We start from the raw sequence: 27,478 nt of genomic DNA on the forward strand, positions 1-27,478 counted from the left end.
ACTTCCCGACGCAATACCAACATGACTGTGTGACAATTTGAGGGGACTTTATCAGTAGTGTTAACGATATGTTTCTCAAATAGATCTTAATTGAAGATGGCTTTTCCTGTGCTATTAATAATTGAAGTAACAATCACCTGGTACATGCCTAGACAGTAAAAGCAATGACAAGACAGGTCAAGACGACAAGGCGATTTCGAAATGTTTTTATTCAAATAGTTTTCATGTGGAATTGATACCATAAAGTGCTATGGTACCCAAAACCCACTACAAGAAGATCCTTGACCGTTTACGTGATGCAATTTGGCGTAAGCATCCAGAGCTTTGATGTGGGAAGAACTGGCTGTTGCAATGTCAGTTTACATAGTTCTGTCCTTGTCCAATAACTTGCAAGCAACGTTTTGCCACACCACCTGCACTCCCCTGATCTCACGCTATCCAATTATCTACTCTTATCTATATGACAGCACTCTTACCATAAGAAGAGCAGATTTACAGGACCTTCCTTCGAACATGTTTTCGCAATCCTGCCAGCAGCACTTGATTCTTGAGACTTTCCCAGTGTAATCAGTAGCAGGCCACTAAGTTTCTGGCTTGCACCCAGCTGATTTCTACTGCTTGCCATGATATTTCAGCTGACAAACGTTCATCCATCTTCACGTGAGTGTTTTGCCCTGGAGACTGCTATATCAAAACCTGGCAAGGAGACAAGCACAAAGACAGCCACTATACGAGTGATCTCTGGCAAGTTTTTGCACCTCCTTCAAATATCACACACAGGTGCACCCGTAAATATTATACTCATAAATGCATCTTTGCACCAATTTTTGGTATAAAGTTAGTGAAGTGAACTACCAATTTCCAGTGCAAAACACTCACTCAAAGATAGGCTGACTGGTTGCCAGCCGAAATAGCGTGCCAAAGAATCTACGTCATCTGGCTGCAATCCCAAAAGTTAATCTAGCAGTTAAAAAGGATATTGGTAGATGGCGACCATTTTGAGGGAGGATGTGTATCTGATTGAAGTTATGCCATGGCCATATGGCATTCAGGGACAGGACAAAAAAAACAAAAAGTGAGCATGTCACGCAGCATATTTTGAGACAATCAGGTTCTTTTGGGTGCCTACTCTCTGTGTGTCCCTATGAAAACTTAACAATTGCAGTAGTACAAAATTCTGACGTTACAGGAAACTGATGTGGCAGCCCCGAAACCACTTGTAATAATTAAGAACCCCCAAGGTGAATACAGATGCCAGAGGTGGTAGTGACTAACCAACAAACATATTAACAAATGTAACACTCCATCAACTCCCTTCACACAGCATCTCCATTCTAAGCAGAACGCTATTAAGAGTGATTTGACTGAAGGTTGTACTTTGATCCATGCCACAGAAGAGCTCTTTAAATCCCACGAAGACACCAATTCCATAGATTTCCCTGAACTTTCTTGGTACAACTGATTTCCCTTTGCTAAGTCACCAACATGCTACTTTGTTATCTTTTTCAGTACTACCCTACATTTAATTAATTTGCTTAATTTCTGTTTCTGAAATAAGACTAGCCATTACAGTCTCTGACATTCTTTTCCAGCAACTTTTCACGCATTAAACTGACAGATACTATTACCTAGCAAATACATGCATAATACTTCAATGAAAGTAAAATCGAAGTTGCCCAAAACTCCAGGTCATAGGAGACTTACTGGATAGGATGAGAAGGCAAGACTGATTACATATGGATCAGCAACAATACAAGGAAAATCCAGTTTGCTACTTACAGTAAAGCTTACACATTAAGTTGTAAACAAGCACAGTTAAAAGACCCTACACATTAGCTTTCAGACACAGCCTTCATCAGAAAATCACACGCTGCCATCTGGGGGGGGGGGGGGGGGGGGCTGTTTCACAAGCTGGAGTGGGCATAAAATCCCTATTTAGTATTGTTTGAGGTAATTCTACTACTGTACTACCTTACTGGGGCAAAATTTAGAAATATTTCTCATTCAGTACACTCACTTTTACAGTGTGTCCATATAACTGAATGGACAATTGCTCTCTGTCCCATTAAACAACTGAGAACCACTGAATGGTTCCCAGATAAGAAGACTGTTGCATAAAATTTGTATTACTAAGACAAAGTTACACATTAAGGAGACCCTTGATGGGTGGGAAACACACTTGTGGAACCACTGCACAAGAAAGTGACTGAAAACCAGGTAACTTCATAAGGTCATGTAAGACTAGTCTCAAGCCTTGAACCTACCGGAGGGTATGAAGAGCTTTAAGAATTTAGGACCATGTACCTAAGCAATCCAGTATCTAGAAGTATTCTAGGAAAAAGAGCAATTTAGATTGGCCTACACTTTTAATTTTCATTAAACTCTAAAAAAATACTATTTCATGAACAATGGACTGAACACAGCTGTAATAGGCACAAATGCAACACACCACAGAGGAAATGATGCCACCAATGCTGCTATATTTCATTAAACTAGTAATCAAAATAGAAATGATTACATGCAGACACAGAAAATTACACTGGACAACACTTCCGGGAGGGCTAATGTTGTAGACACCTTCAAGTATCTGGGAAAATACAAACCAACTGACAGGATGATATAATAAACATGGAAGGAAATCCATATCACTTAACATATAGATGTAGAAAATTTATTTCCCGTACTATAACAAAATTCTAAGATTAAAATACAAACATAAAACCAGCAGCTGTGTCATTGTTAACATTAAGATAATACATGGTACAATAAAAAAACTTGCTGTTGAGAATTACTTTCTTTTCCTTCTTGTCAAATATGGAAAGTGGAGACGTATTTGAACAGTAACTGGTTACAGAAATGCACTGATGACTTGTGGGAAACTGATAGTACAATTACATGGATATGAATTGCAAATTCATTTTTCTTATCAATTTAGAAATTTCTGATGTAATTTACACATGAAGGTTTCATTCTATAATCCACTAAATTTCAGACTATCTGCATGTACAAGAGATATTTATTATTAGTGGTTGAAATTATACATTACTTTCAATCTTGGTTGTAAATAACTGAAGTCCCCACAAATCAATATGAATACTGCCAACTTAACTGGGGAAATTCTAATCAAGTATTTTATTTGATGCCTTGCGCAGATTTCTTATTGGCTTGTGTATCACAGTCAGTTCAGATATCTATTAACACACAGATTTCATTAAACTGAAAGTGAATTGCTTTCTGTCCCATTAGACAACTGAGAACCATTAGACAGTTATCAGGCAACACTGGGACAATATAAAAAAATGAACTTAACACGGAAACTTAGTGGTAATCTACAATTTTAAAATGTGCCAAAACTCTTTCATTAAAACAGCTGTACTAAGTTTGACAAACATTGTCAATGGCACACTGTTTTTCAGAACCCCATGTAGATAGGTAACAGGAAAAATTAATTCTCTTCCTTCATCTGTAAATCCTTTAATTGCTCCCTTTTCTTGTCACACCTGCTTCCAGAAGCTGGTAAATCAGTGTTAAGTCAGTCACTATTTATTGTTCCAAGATACTGCTCTAGTCTCAAAACGTACTGAAGCAATAATTATGTATGAGAATAGTCTGTAGTGCAGGGATTGCATGTAGCTGCACCTAACAATCCCCATGAGTGCCACATTTTTTATTCACTGTATATAATATACACTGTATAATAAATTTATTATGTACTGTAATTCCCAGTGAAGCATCATACACATACCACAAACTATACTTTTAATTTTATTATTGAACATATCTGGCAAAACCACAACTTTAACGTCACAGCTCAATACTGAAAAAGATTCCACATGAATTACCTTTACGTCTTCCAATGGGGTGTGATCAGGTATTTCACGCAGAATTACAATACATCTCTTGTGGTTTGGTCTCACCTTCTGACCTTCCTCGTCAACTTGTACATTTGGTGACTCTAAAACAAATCATACTTTAAACTTTTTCATGAAGTCCTTAAATTTACATCAAATCAGATATGCCAGCAAGCGTACCTCTCAAAACTTCTGTTATAAGTTTTATATCTTTTGTCAGTTTCTTCACTTGATTGAAATTTGCCACAGTCCATATTGGTACATATTGATCATTATCCATTTGTGACAATAAATATGCATCATTTGCCAGATTTTCCCTGAAATTGTAAAATTAACTTTTAACAATAGCACATCAGAAGTAAAGTGTGATAAGTCACCTTGTACTAATTTAAGTTTCCATTCACACAGAGTTAACTGTTTAATGTATTTAAATGCATTCACTCATCAAATACCTGATGTCAGCTTTGACAAATGAAATAATGATATGGCATGTGATAAACATATGCAAAGAGATAGAAAGAACACTGACAACATTTATTTTGCATCTCTATTTTTTCCTGGAATGTTGATTGTGGTGACAGTTTGATCTGCCACCTAGCCTAAGGCCTAGGTTAGATATATAGGGGGAAAGTCTGGCAGTCATCAGAATACATTACATATTGGATTTCACACAGTGACCCTGTCCTTCATTTTGAGGAGGTACTGGGACACAAATGTGGTGAAGCAAATTAACTGTTTTTATTATCCTGATAGTCATATTAAGACATTTCTAAGATAATGTTGCATTTTGAAACAACTTCGGATATGTTTAACAGCCACTAACTAAACCTAAGTCACAGTTAGTTGCATGAGAATGGCTTGAGGTGACCAGTTCTTAGCTTAGCAAAAAATTAGGAAGAAGAGCATTACAAGTAAAGTTACATAAACTGCAGAACAAATAATTTTTGGATTCATGTTATCTACAAGAGAGCTGCAGCAGCATTTTCACTTAGTGGAAACATGTCGTCTGTATAAAGATTACTGAACTACAAAGACAATTACAATCAATATGATGGGCGAGGACCGTACCTTGAGAAGTAATATTCTAACTGCGAAGACAGCATTTGTTTTAGTTGGTCCAGGGGGATGCCTGCATCAGATCCTGGGCTCGGATCCGCAAGCGATCCCCCTGGAGGACTGCTATCCTGCACGTACGTCTCCAGTGAATCTCCTAGGCCATTAAGAGAGCTGTAAGAAATTCACACAAAATTTTCATATCATTAGAAGATGGAACACCAGCATGGCAGAAATATGAGAAAGAAAAATGTGAAATTAGCAATGACAGACTGTGGATGTGTTGTGAATAATGTTAACATTTGAGACCACAAATATTTGACGTCCAAAGCAAATACTCACCTGAAATCTGAGCTCGTAGTTGCCGTGGTGGCCAGCGAGTCAGGGGTGGCTGGGTACACCGCCCCTGAAGGGAGCTTGCCAATGTCCCCATTCATGTACACGTAAGCTGAAAAGAGCAAATCCATATCATATATCTCAACTGTTCGAGTAAAGGGAGAGGAGGAGCTAATACAGGTACAATTACAACAAAACTTCTTTGGTGTCACTATGTTAACTTGGGCATAGATTAGAAGGCTCGACACAATTTAAGTAACAGATACCTGCTTACATTATTCTAATTTCTTACCTACATCAAATTTCAGCACTGACAGGTTGGTCAGACAGCAAGATAAACCATTAAGTAAGAACAGACATTAAGGTCCCAATAACAGAAGTAGCCACTGGAATACTTCTCTTAAAAGACAATGACCATTTATTACTTACTTTTGTATTTTTAAACCCAATACTGACATACTGTCCTTTTTCAATCTTCACTGAATACTTAGTAATTTTTTAATTAGCACACTGTCAATGAAACAGAAACCACCTTCAGAGTATTCCAAACCTGGCAAGGAAGTATTTATAGTTCAATGTACAAATGGAAATCAACATAAAAGAAATTTCAATACGTTTTGACTGACTTTGTAAGCCACATATTAGAAGTTTTGCTTTGAACCTATGTAATTAAGACCTACTTTTAATATGTGACATCTTTGAAAACTTCACCACCAAAGAAACACTTGTGTTTCCAGTAAGTGTTACAGTTTTTTCCTGATTCGCAGCACATTTCAACTAAAATTCAGTTGCCTGAATTTACTAAACTTATACAAACAATTCCTTATTAGCCAGACATTTTATTTTGATGACAACAACATTGTAGAACTCAAATTTAATTCCCAGAAAACAACAGCAAAAAGATGTTCTTTTGGCATACAACTACAGCAGTTGGGTAAGCAAGGGGTATTCAGTAAACTAGGTATAAATAACTGTCCCATTTCGTTTTCTCAATAGTAAATTTCCTTTTCAACTATTTATGTGAACAGAAGTGGTAGATCTGGTATAAGCCAAACGCACATGGTTATGCCTCTTCCTTTTCGATCTATCAAGAACTACTAGTGCAGTACTGCCAACCCCGTCAGAAACTTATTTTCAATCTTCGCCAACAGCTTGAGACAATATCCATTTACTGTTGCCATCTATCAGAACTGACACCTTAGAAAATTTCACATACATTTCTATAAGCTTTAGTTTCCTTAATCGGAGGTAACTGTTCTACGTAATTTCTGGATATGTGTTTGCGGGTAATAACACACTGCACCACACGTAACTGATTCTTTCGATCCTAGATCCTCTTTATTTGCAAATACTGCGTTCAAGCAGATGTGCTGCGGTCCTAACGACGCAAGAGCCAATTTAACTATGCCTCTATTACATTCATATTTTCGGTTATGAAATATTAGTACAGTTATCTCTTGGATATACATAATATGCGCAGTAATTCATTGAGTGTTACATATTTTTCCACAAGTAAATGACTCATGCCTGTCCCTCGCTCTCTGGCATTAATTGCTCTCCCCTTACTAAAGGTTATGGACAAATGAGCGCCGTCACACATCAAATAAAGTAAGACACTGAATGAAACACTTGTTAACAAGCCGTGAAATCCAATTTAGAGATAGTTTTCTGCTGAATGTGGCTGAACATCACTCTCTACTCAGTGCATCAGCAGAAACTATCACCAACTACTGCGTTCCAATCGAGCTGTTTCGCTATCCATAACGATACTTAAGAAGCCATTTACAGCAACTCTCATAATATCCCAGTCATATGAAGAAACACTACACAGGTTTTGCAAGAAAACAATTTAGCTAATAAAAGTGATTTCAAACTGCATCCTTCATTTACATCTGCAATTTACCCTTATAAAGTGACCCGGAAACCATGTGCCTTATCATTAGGCTTCTTTATCGACTGCTCCTCAGCGAACAGATGCAAGGTACACCGCATTCACAATTTGTTAAGTCACTCAATGTATGTGATATAACTATAATGCTCTATTCTGTAAACGTATAGAGATACATGACACAATCCTGTTTTAATAGCTCTGAAAAACAGAAACATATTTCCTTACCGGTGAGCGGAATCTCCTAACTCAACACAATTCTCACAGAAACCTGCAAAATGGCCGACCAGAAGGCACATGCCACAGAAACGTTGCATCATGGGGCCTGCGGCTTACTTGCGCGCTATCTAGTAGTCCAAAACAGAAAACTTGAATAACGGAATTCATAACTAATTGTGTAATGGTTTAACACAGAGCGGTAAGCAAGTTATGTATTATGAAATACATGTCTCTTCTGTCTAGTAAACGTTCAGCGCACCGTTTTCCTTACATCGAATTACAGAGCAAACCTGCAACTGAATCATTTTATGAGGACTAGTCTGTAGGTTATTACGACACTTTTTCAATATGCAACTGTCTAAAGTCTGGTAGGTCACACAGTGCCCAACATTTGACGTCTACTATCAGCTATTTTCAGTATCTAAACTCGAAATACAAATATAGCTTACACCAAACCAACCTTGTTTCTGCTGCTGACAGAGATGGATGGAGGAACTGACATAACTCTGACCAACAGAAACGAAAAAACCTTGCATGCGAAACACGAATGAGTTCGAAGTGTTTATAGTGTGTCACGACGCCGGAGTTTTTCCCCGTTGAAAGCCAAGAAGACTGCTCCAAGTCGCCAGTATTGTAGACAACTCAAAGAAATTGTTGCCTTGTCATTTGTGCGTTGTTAGTTAAAGGATGATTAATAACGTAACTGTAAATATCTTTGAGTATCAAGATTTATTACAAACAACATATTTATTGAAGTGAAAGATATGTAGCATCTGCGGTTAACGTATAACATGGCGAAGTTTTTGGTAAGGTAATTAATGAATTCAACTTTCCGGATAATCAGACTATTTTCTTCTCTCCATGAAGAAGTTTCGCCACCTCTATTTTTGTAAATATAGTCCGGCTTAGTGCTATCAGGTAAAGACTTCCTCTTATGATTTCCACATGTTTTATTGTGTGAAAGACTGTCAACACCAATTTACTGGTTTCTTAAAATTATATTTTCCAAATTTTAAATCTGGATTTTATGTAAACTACAGAATTCAGAAAAACTTTAAAGCTCTTTGACTTTTAAATGTTCCTAGTATGAAACAGATAAGCTAACAAAGCAGCTTACTTCATATGTTCTCTACCAATTAAGGTATGATAATATCCACTACTGTATCTGCAATTACAGTTTTTCTATCAGCTGAATTTTATGACATGCTAGTGCACTATACGAGGTAGTTACATAATTGCAGGGACAAAGGATTGTGTGTAGTTGCATAATGATCTCTTGGTCTGGAATATATCACCACAGCACTTAGCTCTGCTTTGAAATGAAGTATACTCTACCCACAATTCTCCCCCACCACTTTAATTTTCTTCCCACTTAACACTGGCAACAACTTGGTCCGCCTGACATTTTCAATTTATTTTGTTTTCATATTGTATATGTATTCACTCAAACCCAGACACATTTTCCTTTTTCCATAATTTTTATTACTTCTTAGTACAGCCTCATAGCTAGGGAGACCTCTAGAGGGAATATCAACCTGTGACCGACCAAATCACATTCCAGTTTGTATCAGCTTTATGTTCACGAACTTGTTATTGAGGCCTAATGGACACGAACTGTACACTTTTAACACACAGCATCTCTATGGAACAGTAAGTAGCTGTGACTGGTAAGTGAACATTCCACAATGTCAATTCTTGTACTACCAATGCCTCAGTACAAACTTTACAATTGGGCACTCACTTGGCCTTGACTTATACAATATACTCACTTTCTTGGCTGACATTAGGAGCATATCCATTTAGCAGAGGAAGGAAGCTAGTGCCCACAGACTTCCATGGAGATAGAGTTTGGTGGGAGCTTGTCCTATTTCCCTCATACAATACGTTGCGATTCATACCATGCACTGTGGAAAGCTGTGTTTTGGACAGCAATTTTTTTTTTTCAAGTATGGATTCTATTATTCTCTCTAGGAAACATACGAAAATATGCCCACCACTGAAATGACGACTCCCATTACCTATCTATATCTGTTCTTTCTTGCAACTTACGTTTTCTAGTGTATTAGCAGCTGACTTTCACTGTATTTCCCCTCCCCCTCACTTATCCTTGATGACTCACTTCATATAGTACAGTTTGATAAGCTCTTTCTTTCTTTCTTTCTTTCTTTCTTTCTTTCTTGAAGCAGCTAAAAGCTTCTACAAGCTGCTGATTGTCTTGACATACCAAACCCTCTATATTATAAGGAAAGGGCATCACATGGCATGCGTTAGTTCAGTAGTTTTTTATGTTTTTGAAAATTTTTTATACCTCAAGACATAGCCTGTAATTTCAGTCCAGGAGGCATATCTAGATCTCAAATACAAAAGTATCTAAAAGGTAAACATTTAAATACTGGTAAGAACGTAGACAAGTTACACTAATTATAAAGACAAGATGGAAATTATTTTGGTATAATCAAAATTAACTTTGGGGAATATTCTCCTACGAGTACATTTATACCACTACGTACAGCAGTTTTTTTAGTGCATAGTAGTCTTATAGGAATGTATTTGTCCAGAATTTTTTTTTTATAATAAAATAGGATTTTTCAGGTTAACCCAAGAAAATGGCTGCATGAATGTACACAGGTGTGTTTAACAAGGTTAGGATAGGTAGTCTTAAAATTTAAGACCTCTCTTATTTAGTAAATTATTCAATATATCAAGACAAGGTTTTTTTAACAACATATAGAGGAAACATTCCACGCGGGAAAAATATATTTAAAAACAAAGATGATGTGACTTACCATACGAAAGCGCTGGCAGGTCGATAGAAACACAAGCAGACACATACATACACACAAAATTCAAGCTTTCGCAACAAACTGTTGCCTCATCAGGAAAGAGGGAAGGAGAGGGAAAGACGAAAGGAAGGGGGCTTTAAGGGAGAGGGTAAGGAGTCATTCCAATCCCAGGAGCGGAAAGACTTTTCTGAGGGGGAACAACTCACAAGAGAGAGGATTGAGTAAACCCCCCCCCCCCCCCCCAAACAGTATGATTCAATCACACATTTCAAACAATTTTAAGAACTCAAGTATAGGAAGAGGAATTTTTGAACTGTAAGCATTACTCATTTGTAAAAATGATCTCTCACTATTTGTGCATTTAATTCAACTAGTTGGAACTATTTACTGTTCACTTTTGTATTACACCGCACTATAATGTATCAAATGTAACTTGGACAGGCAGAAACTGTGTCCATCCAGAACTAAACCAGATGTCAATGTCTATACTGTCCTACTTAGGCCAACTAAGCTTAAATAGCTCTCCTCCCCCCACTCCACTATCAAGTTTAAGGGAGTTTAATCAACACTATCAGTCAGATTTAGTAAGTCTTACTTTTAGTCTCGAAATTAAGTATAGGTCGTGGGCATGGCACTAGAAGTGAGATTGTTAACACATCAATTTAAATGATGACATTGTGATTTCTGAGTCCTTCATGCACTAGTACCAGATGACAGTTGTGATTCTGAACTACTATATCTTGGAAAACCTAGACTACCAAATACAACTTCAGAGTTGCTTGCAATGAAGTTTCCCAAAAATTAAGTTTTTATAAGAAATTGATATGCATCTGCATCACATTTGAAAAGGTACTGCAGTTAAAAATGACACAGCACTGCCCAAACAGATTCAAATTTGAAGTTGAAGGAAATGACAGGCCACAGTGACCTGCCATTAATGCCCCTTCAGACACTCTTAGATGTTGAACCGAATCATGTGGGATATTTAACACATCCAGGCATATGATAAATTGGCAAATTTTTAAACTTTGTCACTCACACGGCTATTAGACTACCAAGGATCCATAATCTGTTTTATTATCTTGCTGATTTGAAGGGGTACTTTGGAAAGGTTTCAGTGAAACAACTGCTTCCACGAGCAATGTGGAGGTCCGAAGATGTTCAGTATTGAGAAATCGAGGAATATTTGAAATAAGCCAATATTTGATATTCATAAGTACTATTTCTCACTCTCCGTCTTCCAAGCATTTGATCTATTACAATCAAACTTTATATTTTAGTAACCAAATCTCTGAACCATAACACCAGATGTGTTGCAGGAAACACTATCGTTGTGGAATGTACCCGACAGCATAGACCACCATTCATTTATACATGCCACTGACTTTTAGGTACTCACAGAAGTACTATCCAAGACATCAGTTTGACAATTTGAGCATGACATGTAATTCTCAAGTGCTGTAGGTACCAACATGTCTCAATAAATCTGATTATTTAGCTGCAGATGTGACACTTCTGGAAGCAAGCACATGTACAAAGAACTTTACACTAGAATGTAGTGTACAAGAACATAAGTTTCTACAATGACTATTCGACATTTGCAGATGTGTGTGTTCATTTTGAGGACTTTCCACAGCTAAATCTGATGTATGACATGTTGCACCTAAGCACTTTAGAATAGCCAGTGAGACCAAAATTGGCCAATTGCGCAGCATTAAAGTAAATGTGTGTTAACAACAGCCTTTGAAGTGTCCTTCAACAAATGTGCAGCTATGGTACCTCACAGAAAGAAAGTAACCACGTATCACGTTTTCTTCAGGGGTAACAGCACTAAAGGATACACACAAACAGTACCTTTCATGAGAAGCTTGAGACTAATTGCATTTTATGCAACATTTAGTAGCTTAAACAGGAAGCCATCTGGCGGATTGATTGAAACATCTAATGTCCCATTAACATTGTGTGTTTAATATTGTTCACAATGTGGAAGTGAACAAAGAAATGAAAACCCTCATTGTTGGCATCATTAGAATTAAAATCCGACTACTTGCAATGTCAAGTAAAGTCACCTAATGAATACATCAGCATTTAAAAAACACTGGAAATATAAAAATGGAAATCACTGTTGCATTGTAATTTTCAAGTAATTTGTCGTATTATCTGACCAATCTGATTATAGAATCTTTTACGCCTATCCCAAACTGTCAGAGGTCAACTGTTTTTGAAGACAGAGTTGAGTAGTGTAAGTAAAGTGTTGTATGTATCAAAAAATTCCAATGTAAAAATAGTATTATTTTGTAGATTCCAATGGCATATTCTATGTTTGAAGTATTATCTGTGAGATGATGCATTCTAGATAATTCAAGCTCAGTATTTTTGGCTACTGCACTGGAAAATTAATACATATCTCCAAACATTATGAACTATCCACAAGTGTTATGGAATCCTGTGTTTGTACAGACATGTCAGTGACAGCTGTTTTTAGTTTCCAGAGTTTCAACCCCTGACTATCATCAGCAGCAGCTAGTGTCAACATGGCTGTAACTACTGAGATATGCAAATACTATTTTAATGAAGAGTTTTGTAACAGCTTCATTACTTCTAAACACAAGATATTTACTCCTTAGTAGCTGTAAGCAACATGTATTTAACACTATGGCTGCCTTTCACAATGGGTACCAAATGTAAATTTGCACACTTTTCTCCAGCAGTTTTTTTCAAACTGTGCTTTGCAGGCAGAGACCTGGAAACATCCTTCCCTTATCTATCAATTCGTAAGATTAACAAAGCAATGTACGCTGGTAGGTACACACCAATTTAGGTGGCGTTAATGATTATTGAACATGTTTAATGTACTGGACTTTAAAAAATTATTTTTTGTATTACACTATATGACAATTTAGTATGTGGGGAAAATGAGGTCTCTTAACCAGGGAAAATTGTTACTGAGGCAGTAGTCAAACTGATTTTAGTGTATTCTTGGGGTGTAACTACTACCGAGTTGTTTTAAATGTGTGGCATTAATTTCTCGTCTGTAGATTTTTCACAGCATCAAATGATACAGGCTTTTCTGAATGAAGGTGCCAACCACCAGTTACTGCATTAAATATATAGTTTAAATTGTAGTAAGCTAATTGAATAATTGTTGCTACCAAGTTTTGTTGCCTTTAAGAAATAATTTAAAAAATTTTAATTGTGTGTGGACAGTTGTGCATCTTAAGTAATTTGCACTTAGCTTGAAGTGCTATCTGGCCACTGTCCCACCGTCTACCTCTACAAACATGTTCAGAAAGCCACCATGTATTTTACGGCAGATGGTACCTTGTGCCATTATTAATTATTCCCTTTCCTGTTCTGCTCTTAAATGGACCAAGGGAGAAATAACCACTTATACGTTTCTGTATGAGCGCTAATTTCTTAAGACTTATTTGCAGTCCTTATGTGAAATGTTCGTTGGCAGTGGTAGAATCATCATGCAGTCAGCCACAAATGCAGGTCTGCTAAGTTTCCTCAACAGTGTTTCGTAGGAATGTCATCTTCCTACTAGGGATTCCCATTCGAGTTCACAAAGCATCTCTGTAATGTCCACCTCTGAATTGCTTTGATGTCTTACTTTAATCCAGTCTGATGGGGATCCCAAACACTAGCAATAATCTAAGGGTCACAGTAGTCTTCTCTATGCAGCCTCCTTTTTAGAAAAGCTCTACTTTTCTAGAGTTCTCCCAATACACCAAAGTTAACCATTCACTTTCACTACTACAACCTTCTCTGCTCCTTCCATTTCAATTTCATATTGCTTTACAACATTACGCTCCAATATTTAACTGCTATGATTGTGCCAAGCAGCACACTGCAAATACTGTATTATGCCATTACAGGATTGTTTTTCCTATTCATTTGCATTAACTTACATTTTTATACATTCAGAGCAAGCTGTGTATACTCCTGTCATGACAACAGTACTTTCCCATACACTACAATGTCACCAACACAGTGGCAAATTGCTATTCACCCTTTCTGCCAGATTGTTCATGAATATAGTCGTCCACTTCACTGGGGCATTCCTGACAATATATCCAGCTCATCCATTGGTCTGGATATACCAGAGTGGCAGTCAGATAATTGTTTACTGATTGGCTGGACTGCTGCTTAATTTCTGGCCAAGTAAATGGTGAAAAAAACTATGTTCCCTAAAAAGTAATGAAACAATTGCGTGTTCACCATAAGTATGTTACCTCACTTAGGGCTATAGCTCTGGCCAAGACTGTTTCCAAAACTTGCTGTGAATAACAAAATCAACAACTGTAAACTCGAACCTTTTGCATAATATTAAATACAAAAAAAGTGTAATTCATAAGGAAAACATTCACTGTATAGATGTGCCAGCTTGTGAGGTGTAAGCACATAAAAGGCAAAATGCGCACAAAATTAATATTAAAAATATTCTGGTTCCTAACTTCTGTTGTTCATAATGCACATAGTACGAAGGTTCATTTGCAGCAAATGTTGTTGAGTTTTTTACCTTCCGCCCAAATAACCACTCCCACTTCCTCTGAATTACTCTGCTGGTAACCATACCTACAATACATACATTGCACCTGCAACCCTCCTAGCTCCAATCTTACTCCCTATTCCAGTGTTTGTTGTGACCACATTTCCAGCTCAAATCCCAAATACATCACCTCTCTCTGCCCCTATCTCCACCCTCCTTAGCCATAGTGAAGGACTCCGAGTCTCTCATCAGTTTTCCTCTTCCTCACTATCTTATTCCTGTCACTGGTTGTATGCATATCTTCATCTTTTGTCCCACCTTACAGAAACCACTGAGAATTTAACCATATCTTTGTTGTCTAATCACTCAGTGGGTACTGCATTTGTTTTAAGAAAAATGCGCGCCAGATATAAATTTTTATGTATCAGCACTTAAATCCAGCATTTACAGAAAATTCGAAACTGTAAACTTCGGTGGCCGATGGGTGAATGTACAATGCAACAGCAGTTCAGTCTCATAATGCATCTGGCAAGGACACCAAACCGGGGACATGTTAATACCATGACAGAGCCTTTATGCAAATTTCATTCTGTGTACTCAACTGGATAGTGAGTGTGCCTCGCAGACAGATGCATGAACAATATAGGCAGATGTCAGCATTTGAAAGGAAACACAAAGTTGAGCTCAAATAATCCAGTTGGAGTAATCAGCAACTTGACTAGGTGCAATGTTACTATTAAATTACGTTGGCAGGAATGGGTGAACTGTGGCGAAACACACATCAACGAGAGACTCGTCAACTTGGAGATGACAGAATGTAAAGACTGAGGAATCACCACACACACACACACACACACACACTCTTCATGGCAAGCTATCCACAGCTTACATTTCAGAAAGATAAGGCCCACCCGCACATGGCAATAGTTTGTAATGCTTGTTTTCATTCTTGCCAAACCATACTTTGACCAGCAAGATCACTGCATCACTCCCCCAACTGAGAACCAGTGCTAAGCCAAGCATATCTTTGCACAAGGGCCAGAGGTGGACTAGTGTGTTATTGAATTGCTCCATTTGTGAAGCTCTCTCTCTCTCTCTCTCTCTCTCTCTCTCTCTCTCTCTCTCTCTCTCTCTCTAATAAATTGTACAGCTCTTTTTAAAAATGTAATCATTTGTTTTTCTTTACATGTAGATATCTTCAACACATACATCACATCTTCCAATTTCCATCCTATTCAGATAATTCCTTCATGGTGTGTGTGGTCTTAGAGTGTATTTTTCAAACACACATACATAGTATTTTAAGGACACAAATTTAGTTTCCTTCAAGTGAAGGGGTCAGAGAGCTACTTCCATTACACAACTAAGGCCTAATATATCCAGTAACGTCTTAAAAATTGCGGTCTACATTGTCTTGGATTACCTGGAGTATTTTGGGTGACAACATGAAAGGTTTCATAAATACTGAGGGAAGATGGTGGGGTGGTGGCAGCAGTCCCTAATGCAGTTTTGTGGCGAGAACTGAAGTGAATGTTCTGACGTATTGTCTTTATGATATAACACCCTTACTTACCAACTGGGAGCCTTATTTCTTTCAGTGTTTTGTCAAAGTGGTCCATTGTTTCTGCAAAAAAATCTGACCTAACTGTGCCTCCTTTGATGCTGATTCACCAGAACCACTCCACTGCCTTGATTGTTGCCTGGTTTCTGGGCAAGTGTCTTCACTTTGACAGCTGTACACAAAATGTCTATCATGACCTGTTAAGTTAGCCTTTTAAGTTGAAAACTGTGTCTTCTTTTTGTCTATCAGCAATTGCAGCACTCGTGTAAATTATAGATTGTTCATCCTATGGTCTCTATTACTCTGAAATTTTGTCTGATGATCAGAAAGAAAAAGTCTGACACTATTTTTGTCAGGAGCTACAGCTGCAGGGCAGTTTTCCTCAAAAATTTATGTTTGATCATGCTTATATTTATATTATCATTATCTAGTTGCTGCCTTTGAAGACAAAAGGTCAACTGAAACATGAACCAATGTAGCTTTTGGCTCATCAGATTGTCCCATCCAAAGGAAAACTTCAATGATAATGCACTACTTCCATCTTGCCAAAAACCATGTAGCATGACTTACCAATATGGCTGCCAAATTTAAAGTAATGTATTACTCCAACCCATTAAAACAAAAATGGGTAACAGATGGAGGGACATCATGATAATACTGACATGTCTTCAAACATGGGCACTTACTGAACTTCACTCTTATTGCGACCTTAATCTGGATTACTACATTTCAAGTTTTCCTCTGTCTGCAGCAGGTAGGATGCCTATCATGAGCTTTGATTGATGTTATCTTTGTATCCTTCCCCAGCCTATTCCTCTTTCCTATCTCAGAAATGAACCAACAGTACTGATAGATAGTATAGTTTTTTCCACTTTGGAACACATGTATTGGCAATACTTGGCCATTTTGATATCTCTTGATACCATAGTTTCTTCAGTTGTATTTTCATCATGATACAATGTGCTTGAAGCTTTCACGCAACTGAAGTATGCTCTTATCCATTGCTTACCATCTCATATAGGAGAGTAGAGGAAAGATTATAAGAAGTTTTGGATATCAACTCTTACCGGTCAATTTCAAAGAATGGAGTAGCTGACTAACACCTACAACTATATTCTGCAAACCATTGTATAGCATGGGAGAGGGTACTTCCCACAGTACAGGGTATTGTATTACAGCTTCATCCTGTTTAATTCTCATACGGAGCATGGGAAGAATGATTCCGTAAATCATATCTGCACTTATTGCAATTAGTCTAATCTTGCCTTGCAGTCCTTGCAGGAGTGACACATAAGAGGTGGTTGTAGATTCCTCAATTCATCACTTAAAATTTGTGATTGAAAAATTAAAGTAGTCCATCTTGGGATAGTTTGAGTGTATCTTTACAAGTGTGCTATTTCAGAGGATGAAGTGCCCAAGTGTTTCAGAAGCAATTTCCATTTTAGACCAATTGCATTTACCTAGTATTCTATCAATAAAATGAAGTCTGTCATGTGCCTTTTCTAAGCAATAGTGATTTTCCTAGGTGATTGTTTAATCTCACGTCTCTACAAAGTGTTACACTCACACCTAAAACACTGATTTAGTTCATGCAGTGTGCTGTCTTCCAGTAGAAAATGCGTAAACAGTAATTGAAAGTAACATCAGAACTATGGAGTATGGGCAAGTCATATCTGTGAACTCTGAATGTGAAGATGCCTGGTAGGTGAGCCGCATCAGACTGTCATCCTCAGGTTCAGAGGTCAAAACCTACTGATGGTGATTTTTTTTAACAGATCATGCATGAAATTGTTACATGGGAGAACATTTTTTCTGCCGTGTAAGCTGACATTTCGGAGTTTGTAGCAATCTTCTTTTGGTAGTCCGCTTTCACTTCGCTAGTTGAAAGTAGCAAACCTATACAGAAAATTTGTATGGATAGGTATGGTTATCTATACAAATGTATGCTATAGGTCTGCTACTTTCAACTAGTGGAGTGGAAGAGGACTGCCAAAAGAACATTTCTATGAACTCTGAAACGTCATCTTACACGGCAGAAAAATGTTCTCCCATATAACAATTTCATGCACGATCTGTTAAAAGAAATCACCATCAGTAGGTTTTTAACTCTGAACCTGAAGTATGACTATTAAACACTCTACCAACTCACCTACCAGGGATCTTCGCATTGAGAGCTCACAGATATAGCTTGCCTGTACTCCATATTCTAATGTTTCTTTTGATTATCGTTTACGCATTTCTACTGGATGACCACACACAGCATGAACTAAATCGGTGTTTTGGTACCAACGCGAGTGTTTGATATCTGGAGGTTTGGGTATCTGGCATTTTTGCGAGTTGGACAATTCTACTGTGATCCATTGATATTATTATAATATGACAATATATTTTTCGTCTTGTGAAGTACAAACATTCTTAGCATTTAAAGCAGGTTGCCAATCAGTGCAGCAATTTCACATCTTATTGAGATCTGACTTAACATTTTTTGCAGGTTTTTTCACACAATGGTTTAGTATAGATATCCATATCATCTACAGAATGTCCGAGGTTGATATTGTTGTCTTCAGGGTCATATTAATATACAACATGAACAGCATAGGTACCAACAAACTTCCATTGGACACACCAGGAGGACATCTGTCTATGACTGGAAAAACACCAAGATCATCAGTTCCTCAATCCAGGGATAATTCATTCTGTTTTGATGATTAAAGTACGCAGAAGGGATAAAACTGAGGCACTAAAACCAAAAATGATGCCAGAGCTGAGAAATAAATCTCAGAAGTATATGGTTTGGGCCGTGTGTACCTAGGTCACAGCAGACAAGGGGGTCTCCGAGGTCTCATCCACAACAAGAAATCCCACCCCGCATCCAGTCCCTGACAAAACCAATAGCGAGGGCATTTACAGAGCAAAGAATGCTTTCTCATTAGCAGATTCAGAATAGTACAAGTAATACAGCTAAAGATGACAAGGATATCAGTTAGACCATCAATAATAATAATAATAATAATAATAATAATAATAAAGAAAAGGGGAGAAGTAGGTAAGGCAGCACGTAGTAGGAATTACTGGGTCTGGATGGGAATCATCCCATGGACAGCCATCCTACCCCTGCTCCAGGGTAGTCAAGACAACTAGCATCCACTATTTAACAGTGAGCTACCACTATAACAGAAAACAGTGTGCAGCAAAGGAAGAGGCAAACCACTTCTAAATGCTATTGAAACAGAGCAAAAGAGGGATGAAAGAGTGATCTTACAGTGTAGGCTTTCATGGCCAGTACTGTCTTCACTTAAAACTTCTGGGCTGATATGCCGTGGTCCATGTATAAAACTCGACCCCATTTTATCTCCGACTGCGGGAGACATCCTCCGAGGATGTCCTCCAGTGGGTAAAACATTATATTTATGTAATCCATTCTTTTAAGATAGTTATTAGTCTTGTCTAAGATATATATTGTAATTTCACAATATGTCGTCCTGAAGATGGCACCTGCAATGGGCTGAAACCGGTCGGCACTAAATAAATAATAATAATAAAAAAAAAGATTAAGACTGTTTTCTGAATACTAACTTTCAGCCATTGCCTGGCATCAGGCGTTCGATCTGTGGGTTTCGTGGGAGAGGGACTGGTAGACGCCAAAAGAGGAAGCTGTCCTCCGGCTGAGTGCAAGTGGTCACCAATTTTGTAAAGGCTCATTGCTACTGCTGTGAAGACCAAGTTTCCACTCGTGTTACAGTATGCCAAGTTTGCAAGTTCGTGAAACGGCTTCTGGTGCAGTACAGCGCTAGACAATTCCTCCATGCCACCATTATACAGCTGTACCCCAGAGTCAGGCCACAGGACAGGAGAACGAAGGGCCTACAACACTCCAACAAATTAGTAACAGTCGTATAAATCAGTTTGAAAGGTTTACTTATCTTTGTGACTAGCTGAATGATTAAATCTGCAACACTGCTTGTAATATAACACAAAAAAGGCCTTTAATAGCTAAGTGCAAATAATCATAGGTCAACTTCAACTTCACAGTATATAGCAAATGCAATATACAACAACTGTGTTCACTTCTAAGAATTCAGCCCTGGACGATGATCTATAACCAAGTGGGCAAGAGCTGTACTTTATCTTCAAAGTTGGCTTCTGTCCGTTGTCCGCTCATTGGTGTTAGTGCTCAGCCAGCAATTGGCCAAGGCGAAGTTGATACCTTCATCCTTAGCACCACTTGTGGCACTGGTGGAACTTGCCCAAGTGGCAATGGCACTGGCACCAGCTCGCATCTTTGTGCCAGTGGTGCTTTTGCCCTGGCTGTCTTGTTCAGATGACACAGCATCCGCCTAATCTGTAAATTAGGTACACGCTGTGAACTGCTCATGTTCTGCACCTCATCACTGAATCCAGCACTAAATCTGGCACGGCTGTCTTGTGATCCTCTCTGCTTGAACACACTTGTTACACTTTCAGCAGCAATAACAGGACACAGTTTCACTGTTTACAACGTGAATATGTGCTTATATTTGGTACACTCATGTACTACTTAATGCAAACTGTTGTTGTTGTTGTCGTCGTTGTCTTCAGTCCTGAGACTGGTTTGATGCAGCTCTCCATGCTACTCTATCCTGTGCAAGCTGCTTCGCATCTCCCAGTATCTACTGCAACCTACTTGAAACTGCTTAGTGTATTCTTCTCTTTGTCTCCCTCTACCATTTTTACCCTCCACGCTTCCCTCCAATACTAAATTGGTGATCCCTCGAAGCCTCAGAAAATGTCCTACCAACCGATCCCTTTCTTCTAGTCAATTTGTGCCACAAGCTTCTCTTCTCCCCAATCCTATTCAATACCTCCTCATTAGTTATATGATCTACCCATCTAATCTTCAGCATTCTTCTGTAGCACCACATTCCAAAAACTTCTATTCTCTTCTTGTCCAAACTAGTAATCGTCCATGTTTCACTTCCATACAAATACTTTCAGAAACGACTTCCTGACACTTAAATCTATACTCGATGTTAACAAATTTCTCTTCTTCAGAAACGCTTTCCTTGCCATTGCCAGTCTACATTTTATATCCTCTCTACTTCGACCATCATCAGTTATTTTGCACCCCAAATAGCAAAACTCCTTTACTACTTTTAGTGTCTCATTTCATAATCTAATTCCCTCAGCATCACCTGACTTAATTTGACGACATTCCATTATCCACATTTTGCTTTTGTTGATGTTCATCTTACACCCTCCTTTCAAGACACTATCCATTCCGTTCAACTGCTCTTCCAAGTCTTTTGCTGTCTCTGACAGAATTACAATGTCATCGGCAAACCTCAAAGTTTTTATTTCTTCTCCATGGATTTTAATACCTACTCTGAATTTTTCTTTTGGTTCCTTTATTGCTTGTTCAATATACAGATTGAATAACATCAGGGAGAGGCTACAACCCAGTCTCACTCCTTTCTCTAAGTCTACAAATGCTAGAAATGTAGGTGTAGGTTTGCCTTTCCTTAATCTAGCTTCTAAGATAAGTCGTAGGGTCAGTATTGCCTCACGTGTTCCTATATTTCTATGGAATCCAAACTGATCTTCCCCGAGGACCTACTAGTTTTTCCATTCGTCTGTAAAGAATCCACGTTAGTATTTTGCAGCCGTGACTTATTAAACTGATAGTTCGGTAATTTCCACATTTGTAAACACATGCTTTCTTTGGGATTGGAATTATTATATTCTTCTTGAAGTCTCAGGGTATTTCGTCTGTCTCATACATCTTGCTCACCAGATGGTAGAGTTTTGTCAGGACTGGCTCTCCCAAGGCTGTCAGTAGTTCTAATGGAATGTTGTCTACTCCCGGGGCCTTGTTTCGACTCAGGTCTTTCAGTGCTCTGTCAAACTCTTCACGCAGTATCTTATCTCCCATTTCATCTTCATCTAAATCTTCTTCCATTTCCATAATATTGTCCTCAAGTACATCGTCCTTGTATAGACCCTCTATATACTCCTTCCACCTTTCTGCTTTCCCTTCTTTACTTAGAACTGGGTTGCCATCTGAGCTCTTGATATTCATACAAGTGACACTTTTCTCCGAAGGTCGCTTTAATTTTCCTGTAGGCAGTATCTATCTTACCCCTAGTGAGATAAGCCTATACATCCTTACATTTGTCCTCTAGCCATCCCTGCTTAGCCATTTTGCACTTCCTGTCGATCTCATTTTTGAGACGTTTGTATTTTTTTTATGCCTGCTTCATTTACTGCATTTTTATATTTTCTCCTTTCATCAATTAAATTCATTATTTCTTCTGTTACCCAAGGATTTCTACTAGCCCTCGTCTTTTTACCTACTTGATCGTCTGCTGCCTTCACTACTTCATCCCTCAAAGCTACCCAATCTTCTTCTACTGTATTTCTTTCCCCCATTCCTGTCAATTGTTCCCTTATGCTCTCCCTGAAACTCTGTACAACCTCTGGTTTAGTCAGTTTATCCAGGTCCCATCTCCTTAAATTGCCACCTTTTTCCAGTTTCTTCAGTTTTAATCTACAGTTCATAACCAATAGATTGTGGTCAGAGTCCACATCTGCACCTGGAAATGTCTTACAATTTAAAACCTGGTTCCTAAATCTCTGTCTTACCATTATGTAATCTATCTGAAACCTGTCAGTATCTCCAGGCTTCTTCCATGTATACAGCCTTCTTTCATGATTCTTGAACCAAGTGTTAGCTACAATTAAGTTGTGTTCTGTGCAAAATTCTACCAGGCGGCTTCTTCTTTCATTCCTTCCCCCCAATCCATATTCACCTACTACGTTTCCTTCTCTCCCTTTTCCTACTGACGAATTCCAGTCACTCATGACTTAAATTTTCATCTCCCTTCACTACCTGAATAATTTCTTTTATCTCGTCATACATTTCATCTATTTCTTCATCATCTGCAGAGCTAGTTGCCATATAAACTTGTACTACTGTAGTAGGCATGGGCTTTGTGTCTATCTTGGCCACAATAATGCGTTCACTATGCTGTTTGTAGTAGCTAAGCCGCACTCGTATTTTTTTTTTATTCGTTATTAAACCTGCTCCTGCATTACCCCTATTTGATTTTGTATTTATAACCCTGTAATCACCTGACCAAAAGTCTTGTTCCTCCTGCCACCGAACTTCACTAATTCCCACTATATCTAACTTTAACCTATCCATTTCCCTTTTTAAATTTTCTAACCTACCTGCCTGATTAAGGGATCTGACATTCCACACTCCGATCCGTAGAATGCCAGTTTTCTTTCTCCTAATAATGACGTCCTCTTGAATAGTCCCCACCCGGAGATCCGAATGGGGGGACTATTTTACCTCCGGAATCTTTTACCCAAGAGGACGCCATCATCATTTAACCATACAGTAAAGCTGCATGCCCCTGGGAAAAATTACGGCTGTAGTTTCCCCTTGCAAACCATCTTATACTATTTGACGCAATATGCTGTGTTTATTCTTTAACTTTTTGATCTGAGGATGGGCGAGTGTCAAAATTCGTAGTCAGAAATCATAAAATGCAAGCAAGCAGAAAATTCGGTTTTTAAGTGAATAAGTATGGTCACTGACCTTTACAAACATGCCCTATCTTCCATTATGAAGTTTATGATGTTTACACTCCTCCCAGAAAGCACAGAATTGCTGATGCATGTGACAGTTGCGAGTGCCACCCCATCAATTACATATTCACTGGATAGTCGTGGGATCACAAGCAACGAAACCAACAACATAGCAGAATGATAGTCCACAGTACTGCTGCCAAGTGCTGGCAGGAGATCTTATTTTTCACACGACACTCTCACAAACAGCCAACATTCAGATGCGATTTCTGAATGAGAATGAGAAACCTACTACTGTGTAATCTTTCCTTATGTACAGTGTGTCAAGAATACGAAATTGCAAGAATTACCTCACACCACAGACAATGCTATGTCCAATGGCCTACAGTTAACGACCGAGAGGAGTGGCGGTTACACAGAATTGTCAGTGCTAACAGTCAAGCAACGCTGCATGAAATAGCCGTGGGACGTACGATGAACGTATCCATTGTAACAGTACTACGAAATTTGGCATTAATGAACTAGGGCAACCAACAACTGATGTGAGTGCATTTGCTAACAGTGCGACATCGCCTGCAGCTCCTCTCCTGGGTTTGTTACATCGGTTGGATCCTAGATCACTGGGAAACCATGGTCCGGTCACCCAAGTTCCAATTTCAGTTGGTAAGAGTTTGTTCACAAAACACAGCAAGAGAAAGGTGGTGAGAACTTTTTTGGAAAAATTGAGGGAGAGGATGTGATAGCTGTGACTGTCACATAATTTGCCTTCGTATCAGCATTATTACGCACCTTTTTTGCCTCAGTATATGGCAGATGGTCAAAGATTTATATTCCTGTATTTTACTTTCCTTCTTGAAGACTGGACAATCCAGTAAATGTGGAGGAAGAGGATCTGTTCAATTAACACAGGAAGGTGGTCGTCCACAAGGGCTATCTTTGTTAAGTGATCGATTTCACACAAAATACTGGCATTGTCATAGTAGAAGACTCTTCTTCAGTTCTGGTACATAGCAAGTACCGGATTAATTTTCATTCCCAGACGCTTGGCTTTTCACTCTTGCTATTGGTAGCCAGGGTAGGGAAAGAAATAGGGTTGTATCATTCCAGTTACAAATGTCTGTATTTGTCTGGTGAGACAGCCAGATCAGAACGAACATTGTTTTGGTGTAATTAATATGTTACAGGTGTGAAAAATCTGCCCTGATGCTAACTATTCCAATCAAAGCCCCTCCCCACAGGTGCCACCCATTCGCAACGAAGGCGATCTGGCACGATGGCCATTGCTGGAAGTCCTGATGCCCCAGGAAGATGGCAAGCATGGGGTGCTAGCTGTTCAGTCATCATGAGTGTGATTTTTGTCAAGGGACTCAACCAGAAGGGTACATAAGGACCGCACCACTTCAGATTGGCTACTGTGTTGGCTTTGTAGCACAAATAAGGGCCTATACAAGTACTGTGTGCAGATTATCTAACACTGCATGCAGTAGGTGTTATTAAGGTGTTCCTCCCTGTCAGTCCACACTACAGAACACATTTGAGAATGAAGGTAAAGCCCAGAGGAGGATCAAATATTACTTCAGCCAAAAGGTGATGAATGAATGAACATGCAGCCTGGGAAAGAAATTAGATGCTTCAGTAGCTTGGCACCTCAAATTCACCATGTACATATTCATGATCAAATCATGAACACCTGAGGGGACTGTTTAGGACTCCATGCATGATACACAGTGTCTTCCCTAGAAAGACATCAATGCAATCCAAAATTTTTCTTGATATACCACAGAATCATACTTCCGATTCATGCTTTTCCTAAGTCACGAAATACTGCATTTTCCTGACTAAGGCAGTCAGGTAAATGCAGTATTTCTTGACTTGATCCCTGGCTTTCAGGACATCTAGTGGAGAGTGAGTGTTTGCTTTTGCAGAACCAATAGTTTTGGAATTCATGTTCGCTGGCATGGAGTAGGTCATTCTGTTTGAGGCACTTGAGCTCAGATTATGTGCTAAGATTCTACAACAGACGGGTGTGAAAGATGTTGGAGGTAGGTTTGTGGATCAGTTTTGCTTCCCATCTTGGAAGTGGGTGTGACCTTCGTTTTCTTCCAACCACTTTGCACAGTTATTTTTGTTTGATGGATCTACACTATTAATGCCAGTTATCTCTGCTGGAAATTCAATATAGAATCTGATAGGGATTCTATGTGGCCCTGGAGGTTTGTTCAATTTTAATTATTTCAGATGTTTCACAACACCACTGTCATATCTATTTCACTAATCTTCACAGTGGTGCAAGACATCAGTATAATACTCTCCAACTTTCCTTTGTAGAGGAAAATTTGAAAATTCAGTTAAGTATTTCTACTGTTGCCTTACTCAGTTTCAGTTCCTGTCTCATCCACAAGTGCCTGAACACTCACTTTTGTGACACTGACATGCTTCACACTGAGGCCAGAATTTATCTAGGTTTTGTGAAAAATCTTTTGGTAGTATTCCACTACAGTAGTCATTGAATACTTCATGCATTATCTTCTTGATTGCTGAATATTTTTCCATTAAGCATCTCTATATCTATAGGCGTATGTTTTCTTTTATGTTTTATTATGCAGTAATTGTTTCTTTGTAAGTTTCCTAACAGTGACTGTGTACCATGGACGGTGCTTTCCTCCATGAACTGTTCTAGGTACATATCTGAAGTTTATGGTGTGAACTATTCTCGAAGTTGAGATGCAGTTCTATATGGTCCTATCCAGAGCTACCTATTTCATGTTTCTTATTGAGATAAGACACTATTGTTTCTTTATCTAGTCTGGAGAACACACAAGTCTCTGTTTTAGTTGTCATTTATGCAGTTTAATAAAAATCATTATCACTGACAATAGTTTCAGTTTCGACATCCTCAAAGGCTTCAAAACTATCTGTTTGAAGTAGTTTTCAGGGAAGGCATTCAGGAATGTTTCACAAGATGTTATACCCACAACTTAGAAAACTGTAACTATCCCCACTGATCAATGGATGGTAAGAGATAGCCTTTTTCAGTTATGATGGTATGATTGGGTCTCTCAAAAGGTTTAGGCTGGATCCAATATTGCACAGTAAGCTTGTTTGGAATCTCTTCTCCCAGTCCTCTTACATACTCTGAAACATTTGACAAGCAAGCCAATTTGAGGGTATTTGCATGTAGTCAAATGCGAGGAGTCTTCTATCGACATATTTCATTACTATGTAGTTTTCTGTGGTATGCAATTATACTTTCCTGCTAACATTGTTTACCTGGAGAAATATTTGAAACTATTACAAACTGAACATGAAGGCATGATGTACAGTAAGCAGAATTAAGTCTACAGCTAAATACTGAAATGCTTTCTTGCACTGTATGGTGAGTTTACACAGTATTTATTGTGTGTGAGTAAATAAAACTTTGCACTGTGCTGATCATGGTCTCAGAGTGTATCTCTGCTTTGTAGCAGATCATGTGTAGAGAGTGGAAAGGAGACTGTGGTGTGCTAAAGCTTTTAATTAGTCTTTCAGAGTAGCTCAAGAAGTGCAGCAAATCACACTGCCTGAAAGGCATGCTTCTAAGAGTTTGAGAAATAATGTGCTGTCAGCTAAAATATTGTGCTGAACTAGAACTTTAGTCTGCATCTCGACTAACATACACTGAAAGTGGAGGATTAGTGTGTTCATAATATCCCAAAATATTTTATTGTGTTGTTCGGTAACCCTTGC

At 38.4% G+C, this 27,478-nt stretch overlaps 1 protein-coding gene across 7 annotated transcripts in view; it reads right to left on the reverse strand.

The window, feature by feature from the left end:
* LOC124612683 (la-related protein Larp4B) overlaps positions 1-27,478 on the reverse strand; it is a 335,239-nt gene that overhangs the window by 81,938 nt on the left and 225,823 nt on the right. For 6 of the 7 annotated variants that reach the window (XM_047141018.1, XM_047141016.1, XM_047141012.1 and 3 more), the window contains exons 3-6: positions 5,247-5,352; positions 4,920-5,078; positions 4,032-4,168; positions 3,843-3,955 (exon numbers count right to left, since the gene is read on the reverse strand). In XM_047141018.1, coding sequence (XP_046996974.1) covers positions 3,843-3,955; positions 4,032-4,168; positions 4,920-5,078; positions 5,247-5,352 — 515 coding nt within the window. Of the gene's footprint in view, positions 1-3,842; positions 3,956-4,031; positions 4,169-4,919; positions 5,079-5,246; positions 5,353-7,356; positions 7,446-27,478 lie in introns of those variants that run through there. The other variant, XM_047141014.1, reaches the window with a different exon arrangement.

This window comes from Schistocerca americana, chromosome 4 (assembly GCF_021461395.2).
Source record: "Schistocerca americana isolate TAMUIC-IGC-003095 chromosome 4, iqSchAmer2.1, whole genome shotgun sequence".
Lineage (NCBI taxonomy): Eukaryota > Metazoa > Arthropoda > Insecta > Orthoptera > Acrididae > Schistocerca > Schistocerca americana.